This window comes from Anastrepha obliqua, chromosome 2, assembly GCF_027943255.1.
Source record: "Anastrepha obliqua isolate idAnaObli1 chromosome 2, idAnaObli1_1.0, whole genome shotgun sequence".
Taxonomy (NCBI): Eukaryota; Metazoa; Arthropoda; class Insecta; order Diptera; family Tephritidae; genus Anastrepha; species Anastrepha obliqua.
In genome coordinates this window covers 27,969,858-27,996,038 of record NC_072893.1, presented here as the reverse complement: position 1 = coordinate 27,996,038, position 26,181 = coordinate 27,969,858, and the positions used below count along the sequence as shown (strand labels likewise).

General features: G+C 41.2%; 1 protein-coding gene across 2 annotated transcripts in view; it reads left to right on the top strand.

The window, feature by feature from the left end:
* The window catches only part of LOC129238635 (runt-related transcription factor 3), a 67,101-nt gene extending 42,119 nt beyond the window's left edge, over nucleotides 1–24,982 (top strand). Inside the window, exons 3-5 of one of the 2 annotated variants that reach the window (XM_054873733.1) lie at nucleotides 972–1,073; nucleotides 21,420–21,614; nucleotides 24,000–24,982. In XM_054873733.1, the coding sequence (XP_054729708.1) occupies nucleotides 972–1,073; nucleotides 21,420–21,614; nucleotides 24,000–24,967 (1,265 nt within the window). In that variant the 3' untranslated portion in view covers nucleotides 24,968–24,982. Of the gene's footprint in view, nucleotides 1–956; nucleotides 1,074–21,419; nucleotides 21,615–23,999 lie in introns of both variants that reach the window. The other variant, XM_054873734.1, reaches the window with a different exon arrangement.
* Nucleotides 24,983–26,181: the final 1,199 nt, after the last annotated feature.

The following is a 26,181-nucleotide window of genomic DNA, read 5'->3' as shown; positions in this document are numbered from 1 at the left end:
TTGAGGTCGTTAGGCACCCACACTCCCATTTTTTCGGTCATTTCCATTGAATGAAGGTGATTGAAAATCGTTTTATGATCGCAGTTAATTTTTTCCACCAATTCTCGACTGGTTTAGCGACTGTTCTCCTTCAAAAGTGACTTGAGACGTTCTTCGTCGATTCAGAAGGTCTTCCGGTGCGGGACGAGTCATCCATTTTCGAACTTTGCAAACCATTTTCGTGCTGTAGACTCGCCTATGACACCTTGTCCATACACGTCGGAAATGTCCCGGGCTGCTTCAGTAACTTTTTGACCTCGATGAAAAGCAAAGAAGAGCAGGTGTGAAAAATGTTGATTTTTTTCCTCCTGTGCATTCCATTTCAAAGCCTCCAAACTAATAAAAAATTAAATAACTCAAAAATTCAATTAACATAGTTTTGTAGAGTAGAAAGAGTTCTATCGAATAAATACTTGCGAAACAGCAAACAGGTCGTTATAAAATAAAAGAAAATATAAAAACGCTATGAACTTATTTCCCAACCAAATATTATTTTTGTCTAAAACTGCAAAAGTTGATTAAATATTTCTTTGTCACTTAGTGAATGTCTCATTCGACTATTATAAATACAAAAAAAAACATCCTTTAAATATGGACCCCAAAATACTCACCATGCGCCCACTCAGGCTTCACAAAAGAGACTAGAGAACTACTATGGGACTAGAGAACTTGAAGCATAATCATAAATCGCTGTATTATTAGATCCATGACATCCAAGTACTTTGGTTGGTTTTTAATAACAAATCGCTCCATATGGAAGGTGAACAAAAGGTTTAAGGAGCCTGGTAACCGTTCAACGCACGCTTTTTAACACATTTTACACTTGAAAACACAAACAGATATTACCCTCTACCATTGCTATTTCGATGAACCAACTTTAGATAAGAACAGTTATTTTAAAACTTACAACAATTCAGTGTTGTCGCTTTTAGGACAACAGCAACAGTTCCACTTCGCATTCGGACAACGACCGTTCCATTTCTCAGCCGATCCATTATCGGGTTTTCGTATGCCGCCAATTGGGAATTGTCAAAGTAAGTACACAAATTTTGAATATATTGAATTATTATAAATTTGTGATTTTTCAGCGTGTATTCATATGGAATATTGTAATTATATACAAATATAGGGGTGTTTTTTTAGAGGTTAGGTTTTCAAGATGAAATAAAACGTATATAATTTAATGTTATGGCCAAGAATTTAGCTTTATTATAAAGATAAGGGTTTGACATTATGTTTTAAAAATGATTTCGGGCAAGTGGCCGCCGCGGCTGGCTCGAATAAATTCCAGCCGAGAGGCCCAATTTTCGACCACTTTTTGCAGCAATTGGGGCCGTATGTCAGCAAAAACGCGCCGAATATTCTCTTCCAAGACATCAATCGTCTCGGGCTTATCTGCGTAGACAAGCGACTTCACATAGCCCCACAAGAAATAGTCCAGCGGTGTTATATCGCACGATCTTGGAGGCCACGCCACAGGTCCACGGCGCGAGATAATGCGCTGTATGGCATGTAGCGCCGTCTTGTTGGAACCAAAGGTCGTCCACATCAACATCGTGAAATTCAGGCACGAAAAAGTCATTAATCATGGCTCTATAGCGCTCTCCATTGACTGTAACATTATGGCCTTTGCCCATAGAGCACATCAAACAGTGACTTTTTGAGGATGTAACGGCGTCTCAGCAATGGCTTGTGGATTATGTTCACTCCAAATGCTACAATTTTGAGCTTCATCGCTGAACAAAATTTTCTTGTGAAAATCGGGATCGGTGGCCATCTCGTTTTGGGCCCATTCACCGAACATGCGACGCGCTTGATGGTCGTTTCATTATGGTCTATTCATTATGAAATGGCAAACCAAACTGAGCATAAATCAAGTGACAGCTGTCAAAAAGACCATCTACGAAAAAAGTAGTGCCAACTTGAAAACCTAACCTCTAAAAAAACACCCTTTAATAGGCAAAGATTTTTTTGTGCACACCTTTCACGGCTTAACTATATTTTTGAGGTATAAAAATTAAGTATACCAAATGGTGTATCATTCGAGGAGTATTTCGGTGCGGAAAATTAATCTAAAATTAATATAAATTGGAAAAATAAATTCAAAATCGACGCCAATACAGATGACAAAACATGTATTTAAGCCTCCTAAATGTATGCCTTAATATTAATACTGACTTGAAGAAACGTTTTAAGCAGCCGTTTAAAGAAAAGATTTATGTTAAGTGTCGGTACTTTGCGAGCTTCGGTACTATGCGAGCTCCTTTGCAATCCCCACTTACAACATCCTTGTGAATACACCTATTATGCTTATTGCACCATTTATTAGTACAAGGTGGCGCAAAATTAATCATGCACTTTTGTTTTCGAATAACTTTTTTACTAAATAAAAAAGAATTACTTTGAGTGATGGAAATCTACTAATGAATGTACACCATTAGGTGCATTCAAGAACACCATTTCCCTAAAATACCTCCGAATCGCGCATGGCAGATGAAGAGGCCAGACATAATGGTCCACCTACAACCTTAGGCATTGATAAAGACAAACCGACGGGACGTCTGTAGACTAACGGCAGTCATAACTGATTTTTTGTCTATCGGAGAAAAAGCAGCCATTATGGGCATCTCTCACAACACATACCTCTGGTGGCCACGTAGGTTGGGTTGAGATGACTCCCCGTTAGTTCAGGTCTGAAGTCTGGCTCTCAACACTGTACCTCATAAAGGGTAGTGTCAACCCTAGCATGGTCTCCCTGAACTCATAGATAACCATAGGACTTACGGAAGCTACGTATACTAGCGAAGATAGCGGTCGTGAGTTGGGACCCTTACAGCATGGAAAAAAATTTTAAACCTACAAACAAAAACGATGAAATAATAACAGCAGGTGGCATCGAAGCCTTTAGGAGGAGCTCAGTCATTTGTAGATCCCCGGAGGTGGCACAATCGGTACGTAGCAATCCTCTAATAGCCAACAACACGGCGCATAGGAGGCTCAGACGGAGCAAAAAACAAAGAGATGGAAACACCAGTGGGTGATTCTGCATCGGAAAACCCGTTGGAGAAGGAAAAAGTGCAACTGAAAAGAAGAAGGCACTACAAGTAAAAATGATGAGTCTAGGAGAAGCTATTGACTTTTTCCTGGAGTACTACAAAGGCCGTCACAATGTGCATCATGAAATAAAAAAGATCGGTTCACTTATAAAAAAGAGGCACACCGAAGCTACAGGGTGGGCCATATAGCGTTTGCTTTTTGAACCACCTATGTTTTTGAGAATGGTAACACAAATGACATGTCAAATGTGTTCATAATTTACTTAAAGGTTTGACATTTACGCTTGAACAAAATTGGGAAATATTGAAAACCTATTTCCAAAGTGACCGTGACATGCTCAACGAGTTTTTGTTTCCAAAAATTGAAGAGGATGACATGGACGACATCTGGTTTCAACAGGACGGTGCAACTTGTCACAATGCCAAAGTTACACTCGAACTTTTGGCTACTGTTTTTGAAAACCGAATAATCAGCCGAAATTCCGATACCAATTGGCCGCCTCGGAGCTGTGATTTAAGCCCGTTGGACTATTTTTTGTGGGGAGCCGTTAAGGACAAATGCTATGCGAACCATCCAGAGACGATTGATGCTTTAAAACACGAAATTGAAGTTGCCATTCATGAAATTGGAGCCCAAACAATCGAAAAAATTGGGTTGATCGAATGGCCTACTGTAAAGCCAGTCGTGGCAGTCATTTGAACGATATTATTTTTCATTCATAAATGAAAATGTTCAGTCTTCAAAATAAAAAAAAGAGTGGAGTGTATTCGATAGTAAACTCTTGTCGTATACCTTCGGCTTTGAGGAAACTTCTCATAGCATTGCTTGTGTATTCAGTTCCATTGTCACTTCGCAGACATTTAATTTTCTTACCAGATTGATTTTCCATTAAACGTTTATATTCTTTGAACTTTTCTAAAACTTCGCTTTTATGTTTTAGAAAGTAAATTTCGCACCATCGACTCTTGTCATCAATGAATGTGAGAAAGTAACGTTATCCAGCAAAAGATTGCGTTTTCATCGGCCCACATACGTCACTGTATACTAATTCTAAAACATCCATGGCTACACGAGTCGACTTCTGGAATGGTTTCTGTGTACTGCATGAAGTTAAGTTTCTTTTCGTATTTGCGTTTATTCCAATAACTTTTTTCTTGTCAATAACTGCCTTTAGATCTTTTTCGTTTAAATGGCCAAAGGCTTCGTGCCAATCTTGAAGTGATGTTGGTTTCATGCTGGCGATCGCTGTAAATTCAAAAGGTTCTTCAACGTAATATAGATTCTCTTTTCGCTCCGCAACGAAAATTCTTGCGCCTGTCGAAGCATTTTTTACAATAGCTTTGTTTCCGGTAAATGTCACTTCAAGACCATGCTGAGTCATTTTTGACACTGACAACAAATTTGTGCGGAGGTCCGGCACATACAATGTTTCGTTAAGTGTAACATTACAACCGGTATTCGATTTGATTTCCACTATTCCGCGCCCTTCTATTTTCGTAAAGCTCTCATTCGCTAACGCTAACGTTTTGCCGTTTAAGGTTTTAAAATGTCGAAATTTTTCACGCAATGCACACATGTGCGACGATGCCCTTGAATCTAGACACCATCTGCCACTCATATTTACGCTGCTTCCACCTAAAACGATTTCTTCAACTTTGCACGACGAATGGTTTTGTTCTTGCCTTTGTTGTGGCTTTCCGTGCTTGAAATTTTTGGATTTACAATCTCTTGCTTTGTGGCCTATCTTTCCGCATGTGTGACAAGCGTATTTGAAAGATTGTTTCTGTTGATCTTCCCTTGCTGTGTTTGGTGGTCGACCTCTGTTTTTATTTAAGTTACGTCTATTCGCATACAATACGTCTTCGGGATCTGCTTCTTCATTTCGTTTCCGTGCTTCGAACTCCTCTAATATTCAGGTTGGAGAGATTGATAATACCAAATCTGACCTTGCTTTGGCATCGCTATCTATCCATTCGTTCACTGCTTCGGGTGGCGCTTCTGGTTTTATACAGCTGCCATTCACGTATTTCCACGTCCCATTTTTTATTAAAATGGCCTCAACCTGTATTTTCCAGGTAATATATCAAAATTTTCTCTATTCAGACGTTCAATATTAATTGCCGAAAAACTCATTTTTCAGTTTGCACTTCACGTTTTTTTTCGTTTCTATGGATTTCTATTTTCTTCTGTTGTCAAGATCTTTTCTTTGTTTCGCAGTTGTGGTTAAATGGGAACTATCCAGGCGCAGTGGAAAAATGTGTATTTAACGAATTGACATAAATGACATTTAAGTCTAAGTAATATGGGTGATGCCAGATTTGTTATACATTATCCATTTCAACAGTTAGCACTATTAGAAAACAATGTTCCGGTATCATTACACAATCGGTTAAAAGGACGAGAACAAGAAACAGTTCTTGCACGCAAGGAACTGGCAACCCGGTCTTGAACGCCCTATCGCCTGCGGCAAAATAAGGTGTGCAACGGCAGCGATTCATCAGACAAAGCCAGTACAGGCACCAATTAAAGCCCAAAATGCCAGCTGGACGGTTGTCAAATCAAGAAAAGAAAAGAAGCCGCCTAAATCGGTGAGGGCAAGGCTTGATGCTATAACCATATCCAAGTCTGAAAAGGCTATATATGCTGACATTCTGCGTAAGGTAAAAATATCGGACTCTCTCAAAACTCTCGGAAAAGATGTAAAAGCAATCCGCAGAACAGCTTAACAGAAATTGATCATAGAGCTTAAAGGGGCACCGTACGGAAAAAAATCAGAATATCAAGCAGCGATTGAAGATGTTCTGAAAACCGCAGCAAAAGTGACGGTTAAAACTCTCACTGTAACATTACAGTGCAGAGATCTGGATGAGGTAAACACTGCAGAAGAATTGTGTGTCGCGCTTCATGCCCAATGCAATATTAAACGTCCAGATACAGCGGCAGCAAGAAGCCTAAGAACGGTGTACAACGGTACACAGACGGCCTTCATTGTCCTCACAGCCGGGGAGGCGAAAAAGGTGTTAGAGGTTCCACGATAGAGATGGAGATGGAGATAGAGATGGAGATAGATAGGTGTAAGGTTGTGAATGAAGCAATGGTTAATCAAGGCCTGTGGGGCTAAGAAGTAGAAGAAGATATAGTTGCCCCTTAACGCGACTTGATGTTGTTCCACAATTGAGGAACCTACAGTTTTACGCCGCCTCCGAATGGCAGATAGTTTTATATGAGGCACTTTTTCATGACAGAAATACACTCAGATATTTGCCATTGCCTGTCGAGTGGCGAGTGTTAGTAGAAAAAACTGTTTCTATCATTTGGTAATTCATGCCCAAGGTACTTTCGAAAGGTAATCACGCACCAATCCATTCTCGGCTACGGCACGCGCTATAAATATCTGTAAATTGTAAAATATCTCCATAATATTTTTTAGCAAAATCTACCCTGCGGCAGCTCTAGGTGAACATTTTTTTCTCTTTAACAAATATAAAAAATTGTACAAAATTTTAAAATAATTTATAATTTATATTTTTTATTAAATTATTTAGTAATTTAATTTTATGAGTTAAAACAGGAATGTTTCAAGGAAGACAATTAAATTCACAGGTGGCACAAAAAGGGGACAGAGGCAATGCTAGTGCTAAGTCGCTGTTTAGTCAGATTTACTGCATGGCCTCTAATTAAGCCTTGGGGTCAAGATGCTCGTAGCTTTTTTCCAACCTCACGAAACCAGCAATTAATTAGTCAAATTTTATTTCAATTCTACCAATTAGTGGTTAATTATGACGCTCTCACAAAAAAATCATAACATTTACAAATTTAATGGGTGAAAGCGTACAAAAAGACTACATTCGAATCATTTTTTTCAACCCTTCAACAAAACAGAAATTTACAAAAATAAAATTTGCTACTTGAGGGAAAATCAATCAAGATTCAACAAAAAACGGTAGTAGCAAAAAATTTATTCACAAACAGATTTATAGAGACATTAACAGACACGGCCATTAAAATGTTGCCACTAACCATTTTTGAATGTTTTCCGTCTTCCTGCATTTAAGCGCTTTGGCGAGTTCATACAAATTTTGCCAAACGAGCGAAAAAAGTATTGAAGGAAAAAGAAAACAAACAAATAAACAGAAAAAAAAACAAAAACGAAAAACCACATAAATTCACACAAAACGATTAGTTTCGGTTTTTAAAAATCCGGCTTTAAGTTTGACCAAAAACGGTTGCGGTGTCCACGGGGCGCGCACAAACAAGCAAGCAAATGCACACACACGCAAACAACTGCCTGCACTACACACATATGCACATACATGTATGCGTGAGTGTAGTAAAAATTAAATAATTTTTTATCCATTGAGGGAATTTGTCACCGCCGAAGTTTGAAAGATAAAAATGTTCAATGGCGAGTGGAAAATTCGATTATGTTATTGCAGCTTTTTGCTTCGATGCATAAAACAACAACAAAAACAACGAAAACAGCAACAACCGATGATGGTAGACTAAATAAAAATAGCTGTGGTTGGGATTTTCGGTTTTGTTGGAAAACAAAAAATCGGTAGGGGTGCAAAAATTTCATTAAATAGGCGGACTAGCCGAACCTCAGACTTGTCCTTTGCGCTGCCCATTTGATTGGCACAGCCGCATAGCAGTGAGATGGCCGACATAGGCACAGTGTTGCATTTTAAAATTACCGCAAATCCACGCTGAATGTAAGAGCAGTTTAATTTTTTTCGCTTTTTTTTTTTTTTTTGATAGATGGAAAACGCAGTGAGAGGCAGCGATCACTCAAAAAATGGGTTCTTTAAAAAAATTATTCCAACCAATGCATTGTGGTAAATATTCTGGTCAATTTTATATGAACGTGATAAAAACGTAAATGGTTGCGTGAGTGGGGTGCTGGGAGGGGGTGCAGTTCAATCCTTTCGGCTGCCACAGCTTTAATGCTAAGCCTTAGTTGGTTGGCTGTTGTTGTTGTTGTTGTTGTTGGTACTTCTGATTACAGCTACAACTGTTTTTCAAGCTTTAATGCAAATATCTATGTATATGTAATTTATATACGCATACATAGATACACCTGTTCGTGTGTGTGTGTGTTTGCGCGTATTATTGGCATTTAAGCCATTGACCACTTTATTTAACCAATGTTTGCATACTCGCTTAAACATACACACATACAAGTGCACATACACAAACATATACACGCACACTCAGCCATACATTCACACACACATACGCACTCGCGCAAATTGGTTGCATTTGTATGGCAGAAAAAAAACAAACGCTTGACCAAAAAGGTGGCTGACCAGGAATGCAGCGGAAAGTTGGGCGCAAATGTATTTAAATGCTCACCACTACCATTTCAGCTACAAACTATGTGCATTAAAATACTAGGCTGTCGCCATTCAATGAATTTCAATCAACTGGTCAGTGCATTAGTGTGCGTTTATCGCTAAATAGCGACAACAGCAAATTGCCAATGCACATTTTGTATATTTAAATGCATTTGTAAAAAGGTACAAAAATAAATATATTTTTATCCACATACACACGACCCTTATTCTAATGGGGCTTGTGGGCCTCCATTGCCCCAACTAAAGCCAATACGCGCGTCTTAAGTCGATGCTTATAGAAAAGCAATTAATACCCGATCAACAATTTGGCTTCCGCCAAGCGCCGCAGCAACGGAACAAGGCAATGCCATCGATGGCCTGTTCTCCAAAGTGAACAGCTATCTCACCGACCTTTCTCGCTTTTTCACTGCGAGGAGTCACCAACTTTACCCCACTAAGTCCACGGCGACCCTTTTTACCACCTCGACAAAGGAGGTCTAACTGCAACTTAAGGTAAAAGACGATAACACACAAATTCCGACGGTAAACAATCCCAAAATTTTGAGTGTAACCTTCAACAGTTTGCTCTCCTTCTCAGCGCACACAATCGCAATTGCCACTAAGGTCCAAAATCGCAACAAGGTCCTCAAATCGCTTGCCGGCAGTACTTGGAGAAAAGATAAAGAACTGTCGTTATCGACATTTAAGGCAATTGGTCGGCCGGTTCTAAACAATGCTGCGCCTGTCTCGTCGCCTGGAATTAGTGACCCGCAGTGAATAAAGCTACAGACATGCCAAAATACTGCCATTCGGACAGCGACGGGTTGTCCATCAACACCTTCACAATGAGGCACAGATGCTCCCTGTAATGGAGCACAACAAAATGCTCAGAAAGAAGTTAGGGTGTTACCTTAGGTTTCACCCTTGCAGACACCTGCTTTAGCCAGAGCCTCCTCCTAGGCACGTCGGGAGACACCTTTTAAACTATACCGACGAGATCCAGGACAAAACTGACAGAAATCTACTAGACCAGACAGTGTTTAGACAGTCCATAAACTACGTTCACCGGGAGACCGTCACCACCTTCTTAAGCTCCCGTCCTGTGAATGCCGTATTCGGAGTCCAACCACCACCTATTGCAGACGAAGAGCTCCAGCTTCCCCGTGAAACTCGTGTAACACTGGCACAACTACGTTCTGGATACTGTAGCAGGTTAAACTCCTACATATCCAGAATCGACCCTGACATACCAAACATATGTCCGGCATGTGAAGGTACCCCGCACGACACTAACCACCTTTTCACATGCCCTCTAAAACCTACTCATCTAACACCCCTCTCCCTCTGGACCAACCTGTCGAAACAGGATGTTTCCTGGGCCAACTCTTAGATGAGCCAGACAAAGGCGACCGGTGATAAGCCTTACACTGACGGGGCTTCTATTACTGTTAAAACAACAACAACAACATCAACGGAACAAGTTCACCGAGTCTATAACGCAAAGCTTTAGAAGGAAACAAATTTTATATGAGGCTTTCCTCGTGTCCCACAGACATTCGATACATTTTGGCACCCCAGTTACGCGCCTCCACTATGACAGGTGCTTCAGAATCAAACGGGGAGACGAGGCCACGGATTTAGCACCGATCTCTGTCCCTGCAGAGCATACTTTGGCCATATCAAACTTGTGAAGTCTTCATTGATATCAAAAGAAAACAAGCACCAAATAATACAAAACTATAATAGTACCGGTTCTCACCTACGGCTATGAAATATGGGTCCTTAAAGTTCATGACGTGAATTTACTGATGAGATTTGAAAGAAAAATTCTTAGAAAAATATTCGGTCCTAAACGATAAGAAGACCGTACATACTGTATGCATATAACAACGACCTGAGTGGTCTAATCGCGGGACGAAATTTAACGCAGTTTATAAAGTCGCGACGTCCGCCGTGGCCGAATGGGTTGGTGCGTGACTACCATTCGGAATTCAGAGAGAGAACGTCGGTTTGAATCTCGGTGAAAAACCAAAAGGAAGGAACATTTTTTTCTAAGAGCGGTCGCCCCTCGTCAGCCAAGGGCAAACCTCCGAGTGTATTTCCTCCAATCAAAAAGCTCCTCATAAAAAACTATCTGCCGTTCGGAGTCGGCTTGAAACTGTAGGCCCCTCCATTTGTGGAAAAACATCAAGACGCACACCACAAATAGGAAGAGGAGCTCGGCCAAACACCCAAATTACGTTGGACTGCAGGTATTTTGGCCCACTCGCGGACAATGGCTTTTTTCACGGCCTCGAGACTGGTGAATCTTTTAGTTCGGACTTGCTCGCCAAAATGGCTCAAAGAGAATAATCCATCAGATTCGCGTCTGGGGAATTTAAGAGCCATTGTGTGGACATTCTGAAGTTCGGAACGTTGTTTTTAGCCATTCTTGGTTTACTCGAGCTTTGTGATACCATGCTGAGTCCTCTTGAAACGTCCGTGGTCTGCCACCAAATGTTTATCTGCCCACGGCTTCAAAGCAACCTCCAGAATACTTTCCCGATAATATTTCGAATTTACCTTGACGCCAGGCTCGAGCTGGGAGAGCGCTCATCTGAGGTTATAGCAGCTCAAACCATAACTTGTGGTGGGTGCTGCCTCCTGGTGGCCAATCGATGACTCGAATTCTCGTATGAACGATCGGTCAAATAAACCCTAACGTTTTGGGAGTTTACGAATTGCTCAATTTGAAAAAATGTCTCATCAGAAAACACAATTTTCGGAAATTGACCGCTTTCGGCCAAGCGAAACAACTCCTCCGCGCTCTCAAGTCTGACCTGTTGCTGTGTTGCTGCTTTGGGGTGAGATCATGCGCCGTTTGGATCTTGTAAGGATTGACTTTAAGATCATTTTTCAGTATGCGACGAATGCTACGGTCAGATATTTTCAGTTCTTTCGCCTTTTGATTGGCACTTCGTCGGGGTTTCACTCAAGTCGCTTCTTCACTTTTTGAATCATTTCACTTGATGTTGCAGTCTTTTGATGAACGAGCGGTCTGAAGTTGGTTACACTTCGACTGCCGGACCCTGTAGAGTGAAAGCGGGCTCTCGAGAAGAATAGAGACGTTTTGTAGAGGAGGCAATGGTCCACCCCGGACTGTAATGCCAATATGATGAGGAGGCTACTTTTTAACGCATATTTCACTAGAAAAGCTTGCCCCAAGCATCACCTGCGAAATACGTGTAATTTTTATTATAAAAATAAAGTTAGTCTCACAATAAATCGAGGCTCCGTAATCACTGAAGCCCCTCCAAAAAAACTTGCTGCGTCCGCCAATGTTCGAGTATACCCACGTAGGCTTGACTTTTACTGCGTGTTTTGCATAAAAAGTAATGCGTTTTTCTGCACTTCCTCCGCCATGGCCAATGGATGAAATAGCGAGCAGTAGCAGCATTCACGGCGACTTCGCTAAATCGGCTGCACTCCCACAATGGCACAAACACACACACCCGCACCCCCATGCAATCAAAGGCTGGAATACATTAATATATTAATAATTTATGTGCTGTTGCTGGGTTTATTAATGTATTCCTAAGAATTAAATTATGATTTTAAAAAGCATTTAAATTAATGTTGAAAGCAGTCAATGCATTTGAATGCAAATTAATTGCATTAAATTCGTTTGCGATTTGTGCGTTAATTTTTTTCCTAATTTAATTTTCTTTTGTTGTTGTTGTTGTGTTCACTGCCACACTCAATAGTCAACAAATTGATAATTCAAAATTTGGTTATTTAATATTAAGTCGCCAATGCATTTTTAATAAATTTTTCGACTATTTAAACACAAAAGCGCTGCAGTTTGTTGTAGTCTTTCAGTTTAAAAACTCGTCAACCACTCTGACCGAGGTGTTCGTTTTAATCTGAGCTGGCAACTTGTAATTAAATTCACTGTGAATCAAAAATGCTAAACGAATTAACGATGTAAAATTAGACTGAAAGTATGAAATTAAAAATTTAAAATAAAATATGGATGCGAAATTAGTAGAGAAGAGCGCGTGCCAAGTAATTAATTGATAATTTGGAAGTATTTAATTAAATTCGGGATAAAATTTGGCATTTTAAGTGATTTGCTTGAAAAAAAATGGAAATAAAAATTCTAAACTAATAGAATTCATAAAAAATAGAATTAATAAAATGCGGCGAAAGAAGATAAAAAGTGGAAAATGAGAAAAATACTTCGAATTCGTGCTTAAAGCCTGGCTCTGATTTAGTGTTAGCCAACTAACAGACAACTGATGCCCATGCATCAGATGCGCGAGCGGTCTAAGTGCCAGATCCCTTCGAGTGCCGGACCTTGTTAAGTCGAAAACGAAAAATTGTACCCCAGCGCTTGGAAAAGACCTGATCTTGCAGATGTCTTCCTATAATTTAATTTTCTATCGATTTATGGATTTAGCCTTTTAAAAAGAATCCGCGAACAGGATGAAATGGATGCCCCGGTTGGGCACCTCTGATCTGGCTGGACTCTAGTCCAAATGTATGGAAACATGATGCAATTTGACTATTCTACCTTTTTTCTACTTTTCATGGTAAATCTATATTTGAACTATCTTTTACAGTCATTTAGCTTACCTACACATACATGAACCGGTCTTTGTGTCGGAGTTTATTTACGACACAAGATCACACGGAAGAAATCTGAGGTGTTGATTATCATAACCGACTTTTTCCGGCTTAACTGACTGATATTTGTCGTGGAAGTCCAGATGACGATAGCGATGATGAAGTGGATCCATTTGTTGGTGGTGATGATGATCGAGGTGGTGATTATTTACCTGAAGATGTATCCGATACTGAGCAGGAATAAATAATCGAGCCAAATGAAATACTTGACAGCCACCAAGAAATGGAGGAGTATTGATTGAATGAGTCGACGGCTGCGTCAGAACTAAGTGCTGACGATCAGTTTTTCTACGACAGAGAAGAAAGATGAGTCACCTGCGGCATTCGTATTCGGCAACACTCTGGGCCAAGACCTCCCGTTCCTATTGATGTATTCAAGAAATTTTTTACACCCAATATTTCGTTGATTATCATTTCGGAAACAAATCGATATTCAAGTGAAGCCATTCTACATAAAACTGAATGAAGCACATCCAGATGCAAAACAAAGAGTTCGGATTGATCTGACTAGCACTGAGCTCTATGCATTTTTTCGTATTCTTTTAGCCGTGGGTGTAACTCAACATAGTATGCAGAAAGCGGAAGTTTTATGGCGGTCGGCTGCTTTGTCCATTTTTCGAACAGCATTGCGATTCAAAATTTTGACCCGATATATTCGTTTTGATAACGACCAGATACGTGAATTTAGCCAAATAACCGCTAAAGCTGCGCCCATTTGTGATAAATGGAATTTCTTGAAGGGAAACCTCAAGAATAATTATGATCCACATGAAAATATTACTATTGACGAACAACTATTTCCAAATCGCGCCGTAATAAATTCACAAAATATATCCCATTAAAACTAGCAATGCAGCATAAAAATCTGGTAGGCAAGTAGGTTGGGTTAGGTTGAAGCGGTTGTCCTGTGGGACACACTCAGGCTCATATCCCATTGTGATGCCGCGTGGGGAGCCTGTCCCTGTCTCTCCTAAAACCAGTGTGTGCTTTTCAAAAATTTTAAAATATCTCTGATTTCTGTAGAACTGAGGTCTTCCAATTCGTTAAAAAATTGTCTGCTTAGAATAAGAAATCTCCGTCTGGATAGAGCAGGACAATGGTACAGAAGGTGTAAGATTGTCTCTTCTTCTTCCTCATCAAGACAACTTCTACAGAAGTCATGTGCTTGCACACCCATCCTTTGGGCATGCCTACCTATTAGGCAGTGCCCCATTATGACTGAGATCAATGTGCTAAGACTGTGTTTATTTTGGCTTAGCAGAGATTCTGTGCGTTTAGCATTTAGAGTCGGCCACAGTTGACGGGCTATTTTGCAGGTGGCTTCATTACGCCATCTTTTGTTTGGTTTCCTTACAATTTCTCCAAGGTGAGTAGCTTACATGTTTGTAAGGGTATCCTTATGTCATTATCTATGTGTTCATCAGTCAATTTGGTACCGATTTTCGCTAGTTCATCGGCTCTGAAGTTACCCTCAATGTCGCGATGGCCAGGAACCCATGTTACCTTTAGGTGAAATGACTCAGCCATATCGTTAAGAGATGTGCGGCATTTCATGGCTACCTTGGGGGTTTTCGACTGTTTTGTGAGGGATTTTATCGCCGCTTGGCTATCAGTGGAAATGTAGATATCATTTCTGTATATCGCATCACACTGTATCAGTGTCGCGGCTTTTATTATTGCCATCAGTTCAGTCTGAAAGACACTACAGTAGTCGGGGCCCTCGAGCTTTGAGCCATCTGCGTATACATGGATGGACTCGCCCTGTCTCACGTCGTCCCGTTCCTACTTTTCCCTTGAGGATAGGAGGGTCGTAAATGCTGTAGTGGCAAGTGTAGGCGGGAGTGTATAGTCCACCAGTCCGGGAAGCCCCAAAGTGCCAGCCAGGATTTTACCGTGACCATAATCCGTGTTTGACCACTTACTTAGAGTGTTCAGCCTTATTGCCGCACTGCGTGCGTTATATATTGCCTGCAGATCTACCGGAAGGAAGTTTAATGTTGCATATAATGATTTCGATGGTGTGGTTGACATGGCGCCGGTTATCAGAACAGATGCTAGTCTTTGCACCTTGTCAAGTTTCTTGATGTTCACACCCTTCTGAAGGGCATCCCACCATATTACAATACCATAGTAGAGAATTGGCCTAACCACTGCTGAGTAGAGCCAATGTGTCCTTCTGGGTTCCAATCCCCATTTCTTCCCAATAAGCCTTCCGCAGGAGCGGTAGGCAAGTAATCCCAAACAAAATATCTGTTGCAAGGAAAGCTTTATTGTGTCCGATCAGAAGGAGAAGAGCGTGAATTTGATCAAGGGGAAAGTGTGATTGTGCATTTATCCAACCAATATGTGAACATTGAATGAAGCCGAACAGCTCGCTGCTATAGGACTTGCATTAGTTGTCACCATACAATCCAACAAACGCTGCATGCCACTATTGTAGAAATGAAAAAAGAACAACTCTCACCAAACAAATAAAATTAAAATTTTCTTTTGAAAAATGCAACCACTCCATTAGCATTTTCTTATGACGTTGTGCCGTTAAACTATCGTCAGTAAACCGACTATACAGAAAACCTCTTTTTTTACTAAATGGCGGTTTCTCAAAAAAAAATGTCGATTTTTGACGAAAATTTCGGCCTTAAGCTGTTTATAAAAAAAATACTTATCGGTTAGAAAAAATCTTGGATTAATTACTAAAAATATATTTAAGAAGCTCGTGTTAAAATTTGAGACCAATCGGTTTAGCCGTTTTCGAGTAATGTTGGTCTCCAACTTTGAAAACACCATTTTGAGAAAAACGCGTTTAAAGTTTGAAAAGCACTTTACATAAGATACAATTTTTGTTTTTTTAACTTACATGGAGTTCTCTTTTCCAGGAGCATATGATACACCCTCCGCCGCTTTGGCAGCTTCTAATAACTCGAGCTGATGTTGTCCGCGGGCCACTCATCCATCTCGGGTGCTCTCACGCATTCTGCGACCGGAAATGTTCACGCGCTGCACATTGGACCCAAGTGTAATTCCTATTGCCTGCATATAATATAATAGTGATGTCATACCATCATTAAATATACCGGCAACTATGTATGCAGCGATTTCCACAGTTTTCGAACCGGCCGGAACAATTTTGGGAGAGATTTTCCTAATCAGTTGATTGTAGCTCTCGTTGTTGTTTTGGTTAAAACCACCTACACGTCTTTTTAATAAATTCTTACTGTTGAGATCGATACAAATCGGAATTATAGCTTTAGCAACATTTTCTGGTAATGGCTAATAATCATGTTCCAAAGTGGATAATTGATTGGCAGCTGCAGCTCTCTGCCAGCTACACCATCAGTCTGGTCCGTCCGGGCACTCATCGTGTTGAGGTTTTTCGTCAGTTAAACAATAATGATAATACAGGGTGTGATTGAAAAGTAATGGGCCTTATTTTTTTAAGCAGTTTTATTAAACCTTTTGGTTTATACAACTAATATTCTTCAAAATAGGGCCCTTGAGCGTCAATACACCGCTGGTAGCGGTCCTTCCACTGCAGGAAACTCATCCGCCGGAATCGCGTTCAATTCGGCTGTCACAGTTTTTTGGATCACCTCGATGGAGTCGAAACGCCTCCCCTTTAGCTTTCTTTTCAGGCGCGGGAACAAGAAGAAGTCCGGAGGGGACAGGTCTGGGCTGTAGGGAGAGTGGGGAAGCACCGGAACTCCCATCTTGGCCAATGCAGAGCTGCAAAGGAAGGCGGTGTGCGCCGGCGCATTGTCGTGATGAAGGGTCCAATTGTTGATGAGGTCGGGCCGAACACGGGTGACGCGGTTTTTCAGCCGAAGGAGCACTTCTTTGTAAAATGCCGCGTTTACAGTACTTCCTGAAGGTACAAACTCCTTGTGGGCGATGCCTCGAGAGTCGAAAAAGATGATCAGCATGGTTTTGACCTTGGATTTCGACATGCGCGCCTTCTTGGGTCGTGGCGACTGGCTGGTGTGAAACTCCGCATTCTCTCTCTTGCCCTCAGGATCGTACTCAAAGCACCAGGTTGCATCTCCTCTGATACAATTGTCTAAAGTATTATTCTGTTCGTCACTTTCCAATACTTCACGTCTCTTTTCTACACGCAATTCTTTTGTTCATCAGTCAAAACCTTTGGAACCAATTTGGCACACACTTTACGCATTTCAAGTTTTCCGGTCACGATTTCCCGCACATTGTAATAAGTTAAATTAAACATTTCACTGATCTCACGTAGACTAGCACGACGGTCAATGTTCAAAAATTCACGAACCCGGTTCACATCTTCGTCTGTTTGCGTCCTCGAAGGCCTTCCAGATCGCTGTTCCTCTTCGACGTCCTCCCGACCTTCCTTGAACGACTTGTGCCACCGTTTTACCTGGGCACTGGACAGAGTAGCCCAGTGGTTTCGGTACTCGTTTTGTTTAGCTTCACGCAAAATTTGATCGAGTACCGTTGCTCCAACGATCGCTGCATTTTCGCCACTGCAAAATCCTAACACACTTTTAAAACAGCTTTCACAAGCGGAACGATGTTAACTGCACCGCTGTTGCCAGCGAACTGGAACCGGTTTCTAGTGAAAGGGGAAGGTCCAACGATCATTTTCCGATTCGGTTGATCGCTTGGCAGACGCTCCGCGCGGGAAGGCTCATTACTTTTCAAACAAACCCTGTATATGAGCATAGGCGCAAGTCTCTAACAAGTCGCAGTTTTGTTAAAAAAAGGGGTAGAATCACCCAAAAAAATTTCGTTTCTTCAAAAAAGCCATGTTCCTAAGTTATTAATCCATTAAATATTGCTTTAAAAATACTTCAGTACGTGACTTGAAAAATCGCTAAGGAACAGAGTTTATGGCAGTACTAAGTCACGTTTTCAGGAAAATATGAATGGGGCATTGTGTGGCTGACTTTAGCTGAAAATAGTTTGCGCTCATGAAAACCGCGTAATAGTAGAGGGAAATTGTTGCTGCACTTATTCGCCACTTACATTTTTTGTATATATGTATGGATAGTATATTGATGTGTCTACATATGTATGTATGTGGGTCTACATATTCTGCATACGGCGGTGATGTGTTTATGAAACGGTTAAGCGAATATCATTAATAAAGCCACCACAAAATCAATATTCCCCATTTAAAGGGTACTGAGCGCACTCTGATGCGTCTATACGAAAAACTAATTAATAATTTCCGAATGAGCTATTAATTAAGCCTAATTACAATACTATATTTAATGTGTATAGCTTTGAAAAATCAAAATAAGCGTTCAAAAGCACGCACATGCGGCATAACGAAATTCAGTTAATTCAGTTAAGCGCCCGCATCAATACTTCCAGTTCGTTCCGTTTTTATACAGCAGCAGCAGCAGCCGCCTTCATTTGGCGCTTTTTTCGGATAGTACAACAGCGTTTGTAGCCATTTTCACCTCCAATAATCAATATTACACAGCGACAATATATTAATGCCCACACGCACACATACACACATATACAGGCTGAGTCATATGGGCAGTCAACAATATCAACACCGCCACCACCACCAACTTGCGACCGGTGGACAAAAAAATTCGAGTGACCGCCACATTTTTTGTCACAAACTGTTAACTACTGATGCCATCGATGCTGTTAGTGCAATCGTTTTTGCAGCAGCCTGATATGAGTGCATATACATACGAATTTATACGCGTAAATGCCGTGAATGGCGACTACTCATTACCCACACATTGCCGCTGTTCAACAGTAGTCCAAACCAATTCAATCCAATCAGCAGCCAACCCGCATAATGGCCTCATTCATTTACACGCACTCCGCCATGTTGACGTAATTAACGGGCCGATGCCGCGTTTATTTTATACAAACGTATGTACACATATGTGCGTCTGTATGTATGCCTATGGCTATCAATATCATGGTTAGGTCGAAGTAGCGCAGCAGACATACAGTCCGGTTCACTTGAATAGAGAGACTAACCAAATAAGAAAAAGACAAATATAGAATCTTTTGTTTTACATTTATTATTTAAAGCTTCATAGTTTGTGCTGCCACCTTGTTTATAAATATCTTCGTAAAATCTCGAGATAAAAAACAAATAAATAAATAATTGGCGCGTACACTTCTGTTAGGTGTTTGGCCATTCTCCTCCTCCTATTTGTGGTGTGCATCTTGATGTTGTTCCACAAATGGCTATGGAGATAAAGAGTATTGTCTAGTCACAACGTTGGATCTGAGAAATACATTTAATACAGCTAACTGGAGCAAAATCCTAAATGCGCTGGAGAATTCCCGAGTCTCACTTTACATTCGGAAAATGGTTGCAAGCTACTTCACTAACAGAGTGCTGCAATATAAAACCGATGACGGAATCAAAATGTACAGAGTCGGAGAAGTCCCAAAGGGGTCAGTGCTGGGCCCACTTCTCTAGAATATAATGTACGATAGAGTCTTGCGTCTCAAACTACCTCCAATATACCAAATCATAGGGTTTGCTGATGACATTGCAATCGTAGTCGTGCTAAATTCCTTAACCAGGCTGAAGCGATCTGCAACCAAGTGGTCGAAATCACAAAAGATTTGCTGCGCAATATCGGTTTAAGCCTTGCAAACCATAAAACAGAGGCAGTTCTATATGCGGCAGTTCTTGTGCTATATGCGGTACCAGCCTGGCTCGAAGCAACAAGCTGCGGCACATACATGAGGCATTAAATCGGTATACCGGTTATGTGCCCTCAGGGTGTGCTGCGCATTCCGCACAGTATCGGAAGATGCTGTATTATTCCTTGTGGGTATGCTACCAGTTAAGCTGACTGCACTCGAATTCACCGAAATAAAAAAAAAAAACAGCGGGCGGATTCAGCACAGCTGACTAACCGAAAGACTGAACGGGAGCGAAGCATCCGTACGTGGCAAGAGGAATGGGGGAGCTCCATGAACGGACGATGGACATATCTATTGATTCCGAATATCGCCAGATGGATAAATGGATGCTTTAAGGCTTATCTGCAAAGATTTAAGCATGAAGATGACCCGTACTGCCCCTTTTGCGACAGTCTAGTTGAAGATGCAGAACATGTTTTCTTTGTCTGCCCTCGTTTTGAGCTGGAAAGAGAAGATTTGAGTGATAGGGTTGGAAAGCCAATAATGGTTAGTAACCTAGTAGATATCATGCTTGACTCAGAAGAACATTGGTCCGCTGTCAGTAATATGGCAAGAATAGTAATTACCAAACTGCGTCGCGCTGAACAACAGCGCAGATTTTTATATAGAGGCAGTAGGCTACTCCCCCTCCCGTGAAGTTTTACCTAGTGGATTGGTCGAAAGACAAGTATCACATTTTTCGGCTTTCAATGTTTTTTGCCACCTCCATAAAAAAACAAAAAAAAAGAGTTTTAAGTCGACTCTGAACGGCAAGTGGTTTTTTATGAGGAGATTTTTCATGGCAAAATACACTTGGAGGTTTACGAGGGTCGCCATTTGATGTATCATTCTCGGATATTCGAATCTGTGCACTTCTGAATGTTAGTTGCCGAAGAATTGGCCAACCGTGAATCAGCGGTTCCCCAAAAGGATCAGAACCAATAATCGAAATCAGTTCTTCACGAATCATGAATTGGACCAGCGATTATGTATGCAATTTTCATAAAGAGAGATGGTCCGGTCTAGAACGCTGCAGAACTGCAAAATATTTTGTGACAAGCCGGAACAGAAAACTGTGGAACTTTCTTCTAAAACTTGGTTCTTCCAAGACGTTCAAGACGTTCGGTTGATGGTCGGTATTAGATATTATAGGACACAATCCATGGTGTCAACATATGATCACCATTAGAATCACTGAGAACCCGATGTGTCGGTCTTGTTTAGCGGAGGCGGATAGCACTGAGCATTTACTGGAGCAAGGCTACGAGTTGTGGGTTCCGATGTCATGAGAATGAGTAAAATTCGTGCACCCAAACTGGAATAGGAGGTTCACCAAAGAATCTGGAAAATTCTCACAGATCTAACTACGTCTATTTCTCTTTTCTATACTATTTTTTTTTTTCTGATACTTCCCTCTTTTCCTCTTTCACTTTCCAGAGCTTTAAACGCAATGGGCTTTGAGGGCTCAAGTGTTTTGGGAATTACCAAATATTTCGGTGCCTCTTGGCTCAACTTTTCATACATCAATTTTTCTCCATTTAATTCCTTCTAACTGAAAAATTGATCTGTTAACTGCAGGCAAAGCCATTTTTTCTCATCTAAGTTTATTTATTGCCATGTATGCTGTACTTTTTATATGCCCATTTTGCTTTCACCATCCTTTTACTCATTACTTTTTTTCCATTTCAGGTGCTAGCAATACACACTGGGGTTATGGCTCAGCATCTGCATACTCACCCTACTTGGCCGGAAGCGGACTGTCTTCCTGCACAACTCCAACTTCAGCACAATTCAATAATCCAGCTCTGGGCTTCACCTGCTCCTCCAACGATCAGTCAAACAATCAGGACTTTACTGGCGGCTCAAATCGCGATTGTGTACCAAGTAAGTATCAACATGGCCGGGAAGACTGTCGAAATGCTTGAATATAAGTAGATACATATGGATTTGCTTCTGAAACTGAATGTGCAAAAACAAGTAGAAATGGGAAACTTACTGAAAATAAAAGCTACAGAGAATATCTTCATAGGTAAGGTTAGGTTAGGGTGGATACCTCTCTCCATACGAGTGTCGAAGGGCCCCACTTGAAAATGTAGGCAAATTGTGATACCACTGGTTTCGACTCAGGTTCCTCAATGTGGTCCTCCCAGTGTGGTTTAGCCACTTCAATTTCATAGAAAGAGTAAAACACTGTAACTGGTGTTGATTCCATCCTCGCTACAAATGGAATGCTGGTCTCGTTCTGTGCTCATTCCTTCTAGGCCAAGTCTGTCTAGTTATCTCACAAGAGATGGACTCCGTGGTCCATCTACTGCAGGCTTGCGCCATCTAGACGGATCTGATACAGAGCCTGCTTGAGAATAAAGGAACGTCCACATATTGGGCAGAACTAACTGATTTAAGATCAGTATCACAGACATGCTTAGTTAGCTCGTTAAGAATAACTCAACATTCAATTGCCACTTTGGAAGAAGTGTTAATGCATTGTGGAGGTTTTATCACAGCTTGGCTTATCAGAGTAAATAGTAATCGTTTGGGAGTTCCTGATACACAACTCAGACACCTTTATAACGACTAACTCAACTTAAAAACATTCCAATAGTCAGCTAGCCAAAGACTTAAGTTCAGCTGCACTTCTGAGCAGTTACCACTCTCGAGCTTATTACTTAGTCTTAAGTCTTGAGTGCAGATATCCACTCACCCTGGGTCAACATCCTTAACGTTATGCCATTTCCACATTTGTGTGATTTTTGTGGAAGATTATTATCAAAACAGTATAATCTAACTCCCTGTGCTTTCCCAGAAATGTTTCGCGAGTTTTTCAGTGTAGGCATGCCCAAAATTTGTCATAGATATCCTTATGGAGAAAGCCTTATAGAGTCCCAGAGAGCCTTAGTTCAGGTAGAAAGCAACGCTCCTGCGAGAAGTGTGACTGCTGCTCTCTATGCCTCTTACATTTTGCTTTTAAATTCATCTTTTACGTAAGGCAGTTTTGTATGCATAAAGTGTATTAACCGTTTTTCTTGACCTGTCCTCCATGCCTCGGTTCCAGTTTAGTTCCTTCTTATTAATTGGCGCGATAACCGCTTACGCGATTTTGGCCGAGTTTAACAAAGCGCGTCAGTCGTCTCGTTCTCGTTCTAACTGGCGCCTGTGTGAAACACCAAGTAAAACCAAGTCCTTCTCCACCTGATCTTTCTAAAGCAGAGGAGGCCTCTCTCTTCCTCTGCTCCCACCAGCTAGTATCACATCGAATACTTTAAGAACCGGAGCGTTTTTATATCCATTCAGATGACATAACCCAGCCATGGTAGCCACTGGATATTCATTCGCTGCGCTATGTCCATGTCGTCATAAAGTTGCACCAATATTCCGCAAAATATTTCTCTCAAACACTCCAAGTGACGCCTCGGCGCCATACGTTAGGACGGGCATGATGAGAGTCTTGTAGAGTGTTAGTTTTGTTCGTCGGTAGAGAGAACTTCACTACTCAGCTGCCTACATCGTCCCAAGTAGCGCTTCTTGGCAAACGAGATTCTTCGTTGGATTTCTGGGCTAACATTCCTACACAACGAAGCCTCTTACAACCTCGAAATCATAGCTATCAACAATGACGTGGGCGCCGACGTTTTGTCTTCGTTCCCTACCAGACCCATTCGCTTTGCCTCTTTACGTTACAGTTTAGTTTACGATCTGGAATAATACGAAGGTACTTTCCTTTGGTAGCGAGTGGAAGTCTCACTACATTTAGTAAGGGGCCAGCACCATTTCGGTTTATGGTGGCGTTGGCATTCATCCCGCTCTCCCAGACTCAGCTGTCCAAAATGTAGAGAGTATTTTGTAAAAGTTCGCTCAGAACTTGGAAATTGATAAGAATATTCATGAGGAATACTAGGGATCAATATTATAATTCAAACAGCTAAGGCTGACTTCCGTTGGAGTTTTCAAGCTTATTTACGTTTTACGAAGAACACGCACTGAATTGGTAATATTTAGATAAACTCAGTTTCTAATTAGTCAGCATTCTCGAGACCTTGTGAGACGTGTATATATAAATATATGACAGCAGTAGGGTGAGATCGAGATCAACAAATGAAAATGAAAGAATTTCAGATCGAACACAGCCGTATCCTTAGTTGTGGCTAAATGTTTTCTGAATAATTTTATTGAGCTTTACAGTATTTTTAATCTAAACAACTTTTCAGTGTTCCAAAAATACTTTTTTTTCATTATCCAATGCTGATCTTTCTACCTTTTCTTCATTTTCAGTGCTTCCAGATTCCACGGCCACCGACTTGGATCAGCATTTGAGCAATCTTGTAGGTTCTACCACCGGACAGATGACTCACCACAGCCTGCTGGGATCGAGCGGTCAATCGGCAATTTCCTCCACCGTCAATGGTGGCGTCGGAACCAACTCCATTTTGGTGCCACGCTATCATCACACCAATACCAACAACGATTACAATGTACACTCCAGCCAGAATGGACCACGAAGTTTGAGCGACTCTTCGCAAGCCGAATCACCGGTGCAAGAAGATCTACTCACCACAAACACACCAAATTTGGGAGGTGGCGCCGGTGCTGGCGGCGGCGGCGGTGGTGGTGGTGCCAATGGTTCGAACAACGGCAACGGCAGTGCCAATGGCAGCACCGGCACCGGCGCTGGCAGCGGGTCTAACTCTTCGGCGGCAAATAATTCACTTGTCGGTGCCAATCAAAATTTCCCCGGACTAGTCAATCAGACGCAAAATCCAGCCGTCTATAGCGGTGGCAGCGGTGCGGGCGTAGGCGTTGGCGTTGGTGTTGGGGGCGGTGGTGCAGGCACAACCGGTGCCGGCTGTAATGGTTCACTCTATCCCGTGCTGCCGGCTAGTCTACTCTACTCACAGCTCTACACAGCGGCCAATCAGACTCATGGCTTTCACTCGCATGCGCTAACGCCTTCACACGCCTCACCCAATTCATCGGTGCATGGCGCCGAACTGCAAAGCGTTATGGATCATATCAACAATGTGGGTGTAGGAGTGGGTGTGGGCGTACGTCAGCAGCACAATATCATGACAGGTGGTGGTGTGACGCATCCGGGTGATTTGACGCTGATCGGCAATTGTGGTGCCTCGGTGAGGAATATCGAAGACGGCAGTAATACACAACGTCAAGTGGCCGCTTTGGCAGCACACCGCGGACACCACACACCCACCGACAATGGGGGTAGCGTGTGGCGGCCATATTGAGGTCAGGTGCTCTGGTGCGGCTCGGCCGTCCTATAGTGTTACGAGAACCTGGAGAGCGAGCGTGAGAGCGCCGGCACCAGTGAACCGACAAAATATTGGTATGGCTGAGGGAAACTAATACATGCAAGAAATGTAGGCGTATGTATGCAATGTGAACTGTGCCAATATGGGGTGAGTGAAAGAGTGGTGAGTGGTAAGTGGTGAGTGGTAAGCGGTACAGGGAGCTTAGTGCAATAGCAAGTCGAAGAGATTCGTGGAAGTTGGCAAGCGGTGGAGTTAACGCCACAACTGTACATAAATTACTTTGTAAATAAATTAGTAGCCGAATGAAAGAGGATGGGCAGATAGATTTTAAATGTGACTTTGTAAACATTTTAAGCATAAAAAAACTAGTCGAATTTGTTTACAAAATGTTAAGGGAAAACATTTACTATACAGTAAAGATGATTTTCAAAGTATTATTTAGTTAAAACTAAAGTTCATTATCAGTCTCTAAGAGTCCTTAGCAAATTACCAAATAAAAGAATAAATTTTAACTTTAATAACTAAAGAATAAATGCATAAATAAATGAAAAAATGATAACTGAAAAGTTGGTGGATGAATTAATTTATGATAGTTAAGTATTAAGAAATGTTATATAAAAGGAAAAAATAAAAAAAAAAATTATTTATTAAAACAATCAGTAAATGTATTAAAAAGTAAGCTATACTCATACACATGTACTTAACTGCATATATATGTTTGTATGTATGTAAGTGTTAAGTGTATCACCCACAGCAGAGCAGAAGTAAGTTCCTAAATCCACGATTACCAAATTTTCAGTTTTCGTGCTTTCTTAGCTTAAGTTCACTTAAGTCATTTAGAAATTTTGTATGCCAAACGCATAAGTATTTGTGTAATCTCTCCAATAATTTTATTTAAATTTAATATTTGTTATGCGTGCGCAATTTGTTATTCACCCATTTGTTCACGATTTTCGAAAATTCTTGTTATGCAATTTGAAAAATAAAGAGAAGAAATTAATTATGACTTGTCCCTAAAACAAACCAAATTCCGTAGTCCGACTTCGGTATATACCTATGAAATGAGACTTTTTTTCTCTATTTCAAACGTTTATTAACAAAAAATTGTTACAACTTCAATCTTCGAAATAATAGTCATCGCTAGCGACATATTTTTCTAATCTCTCAGACAAGTTGTGGATGCCGCGCCA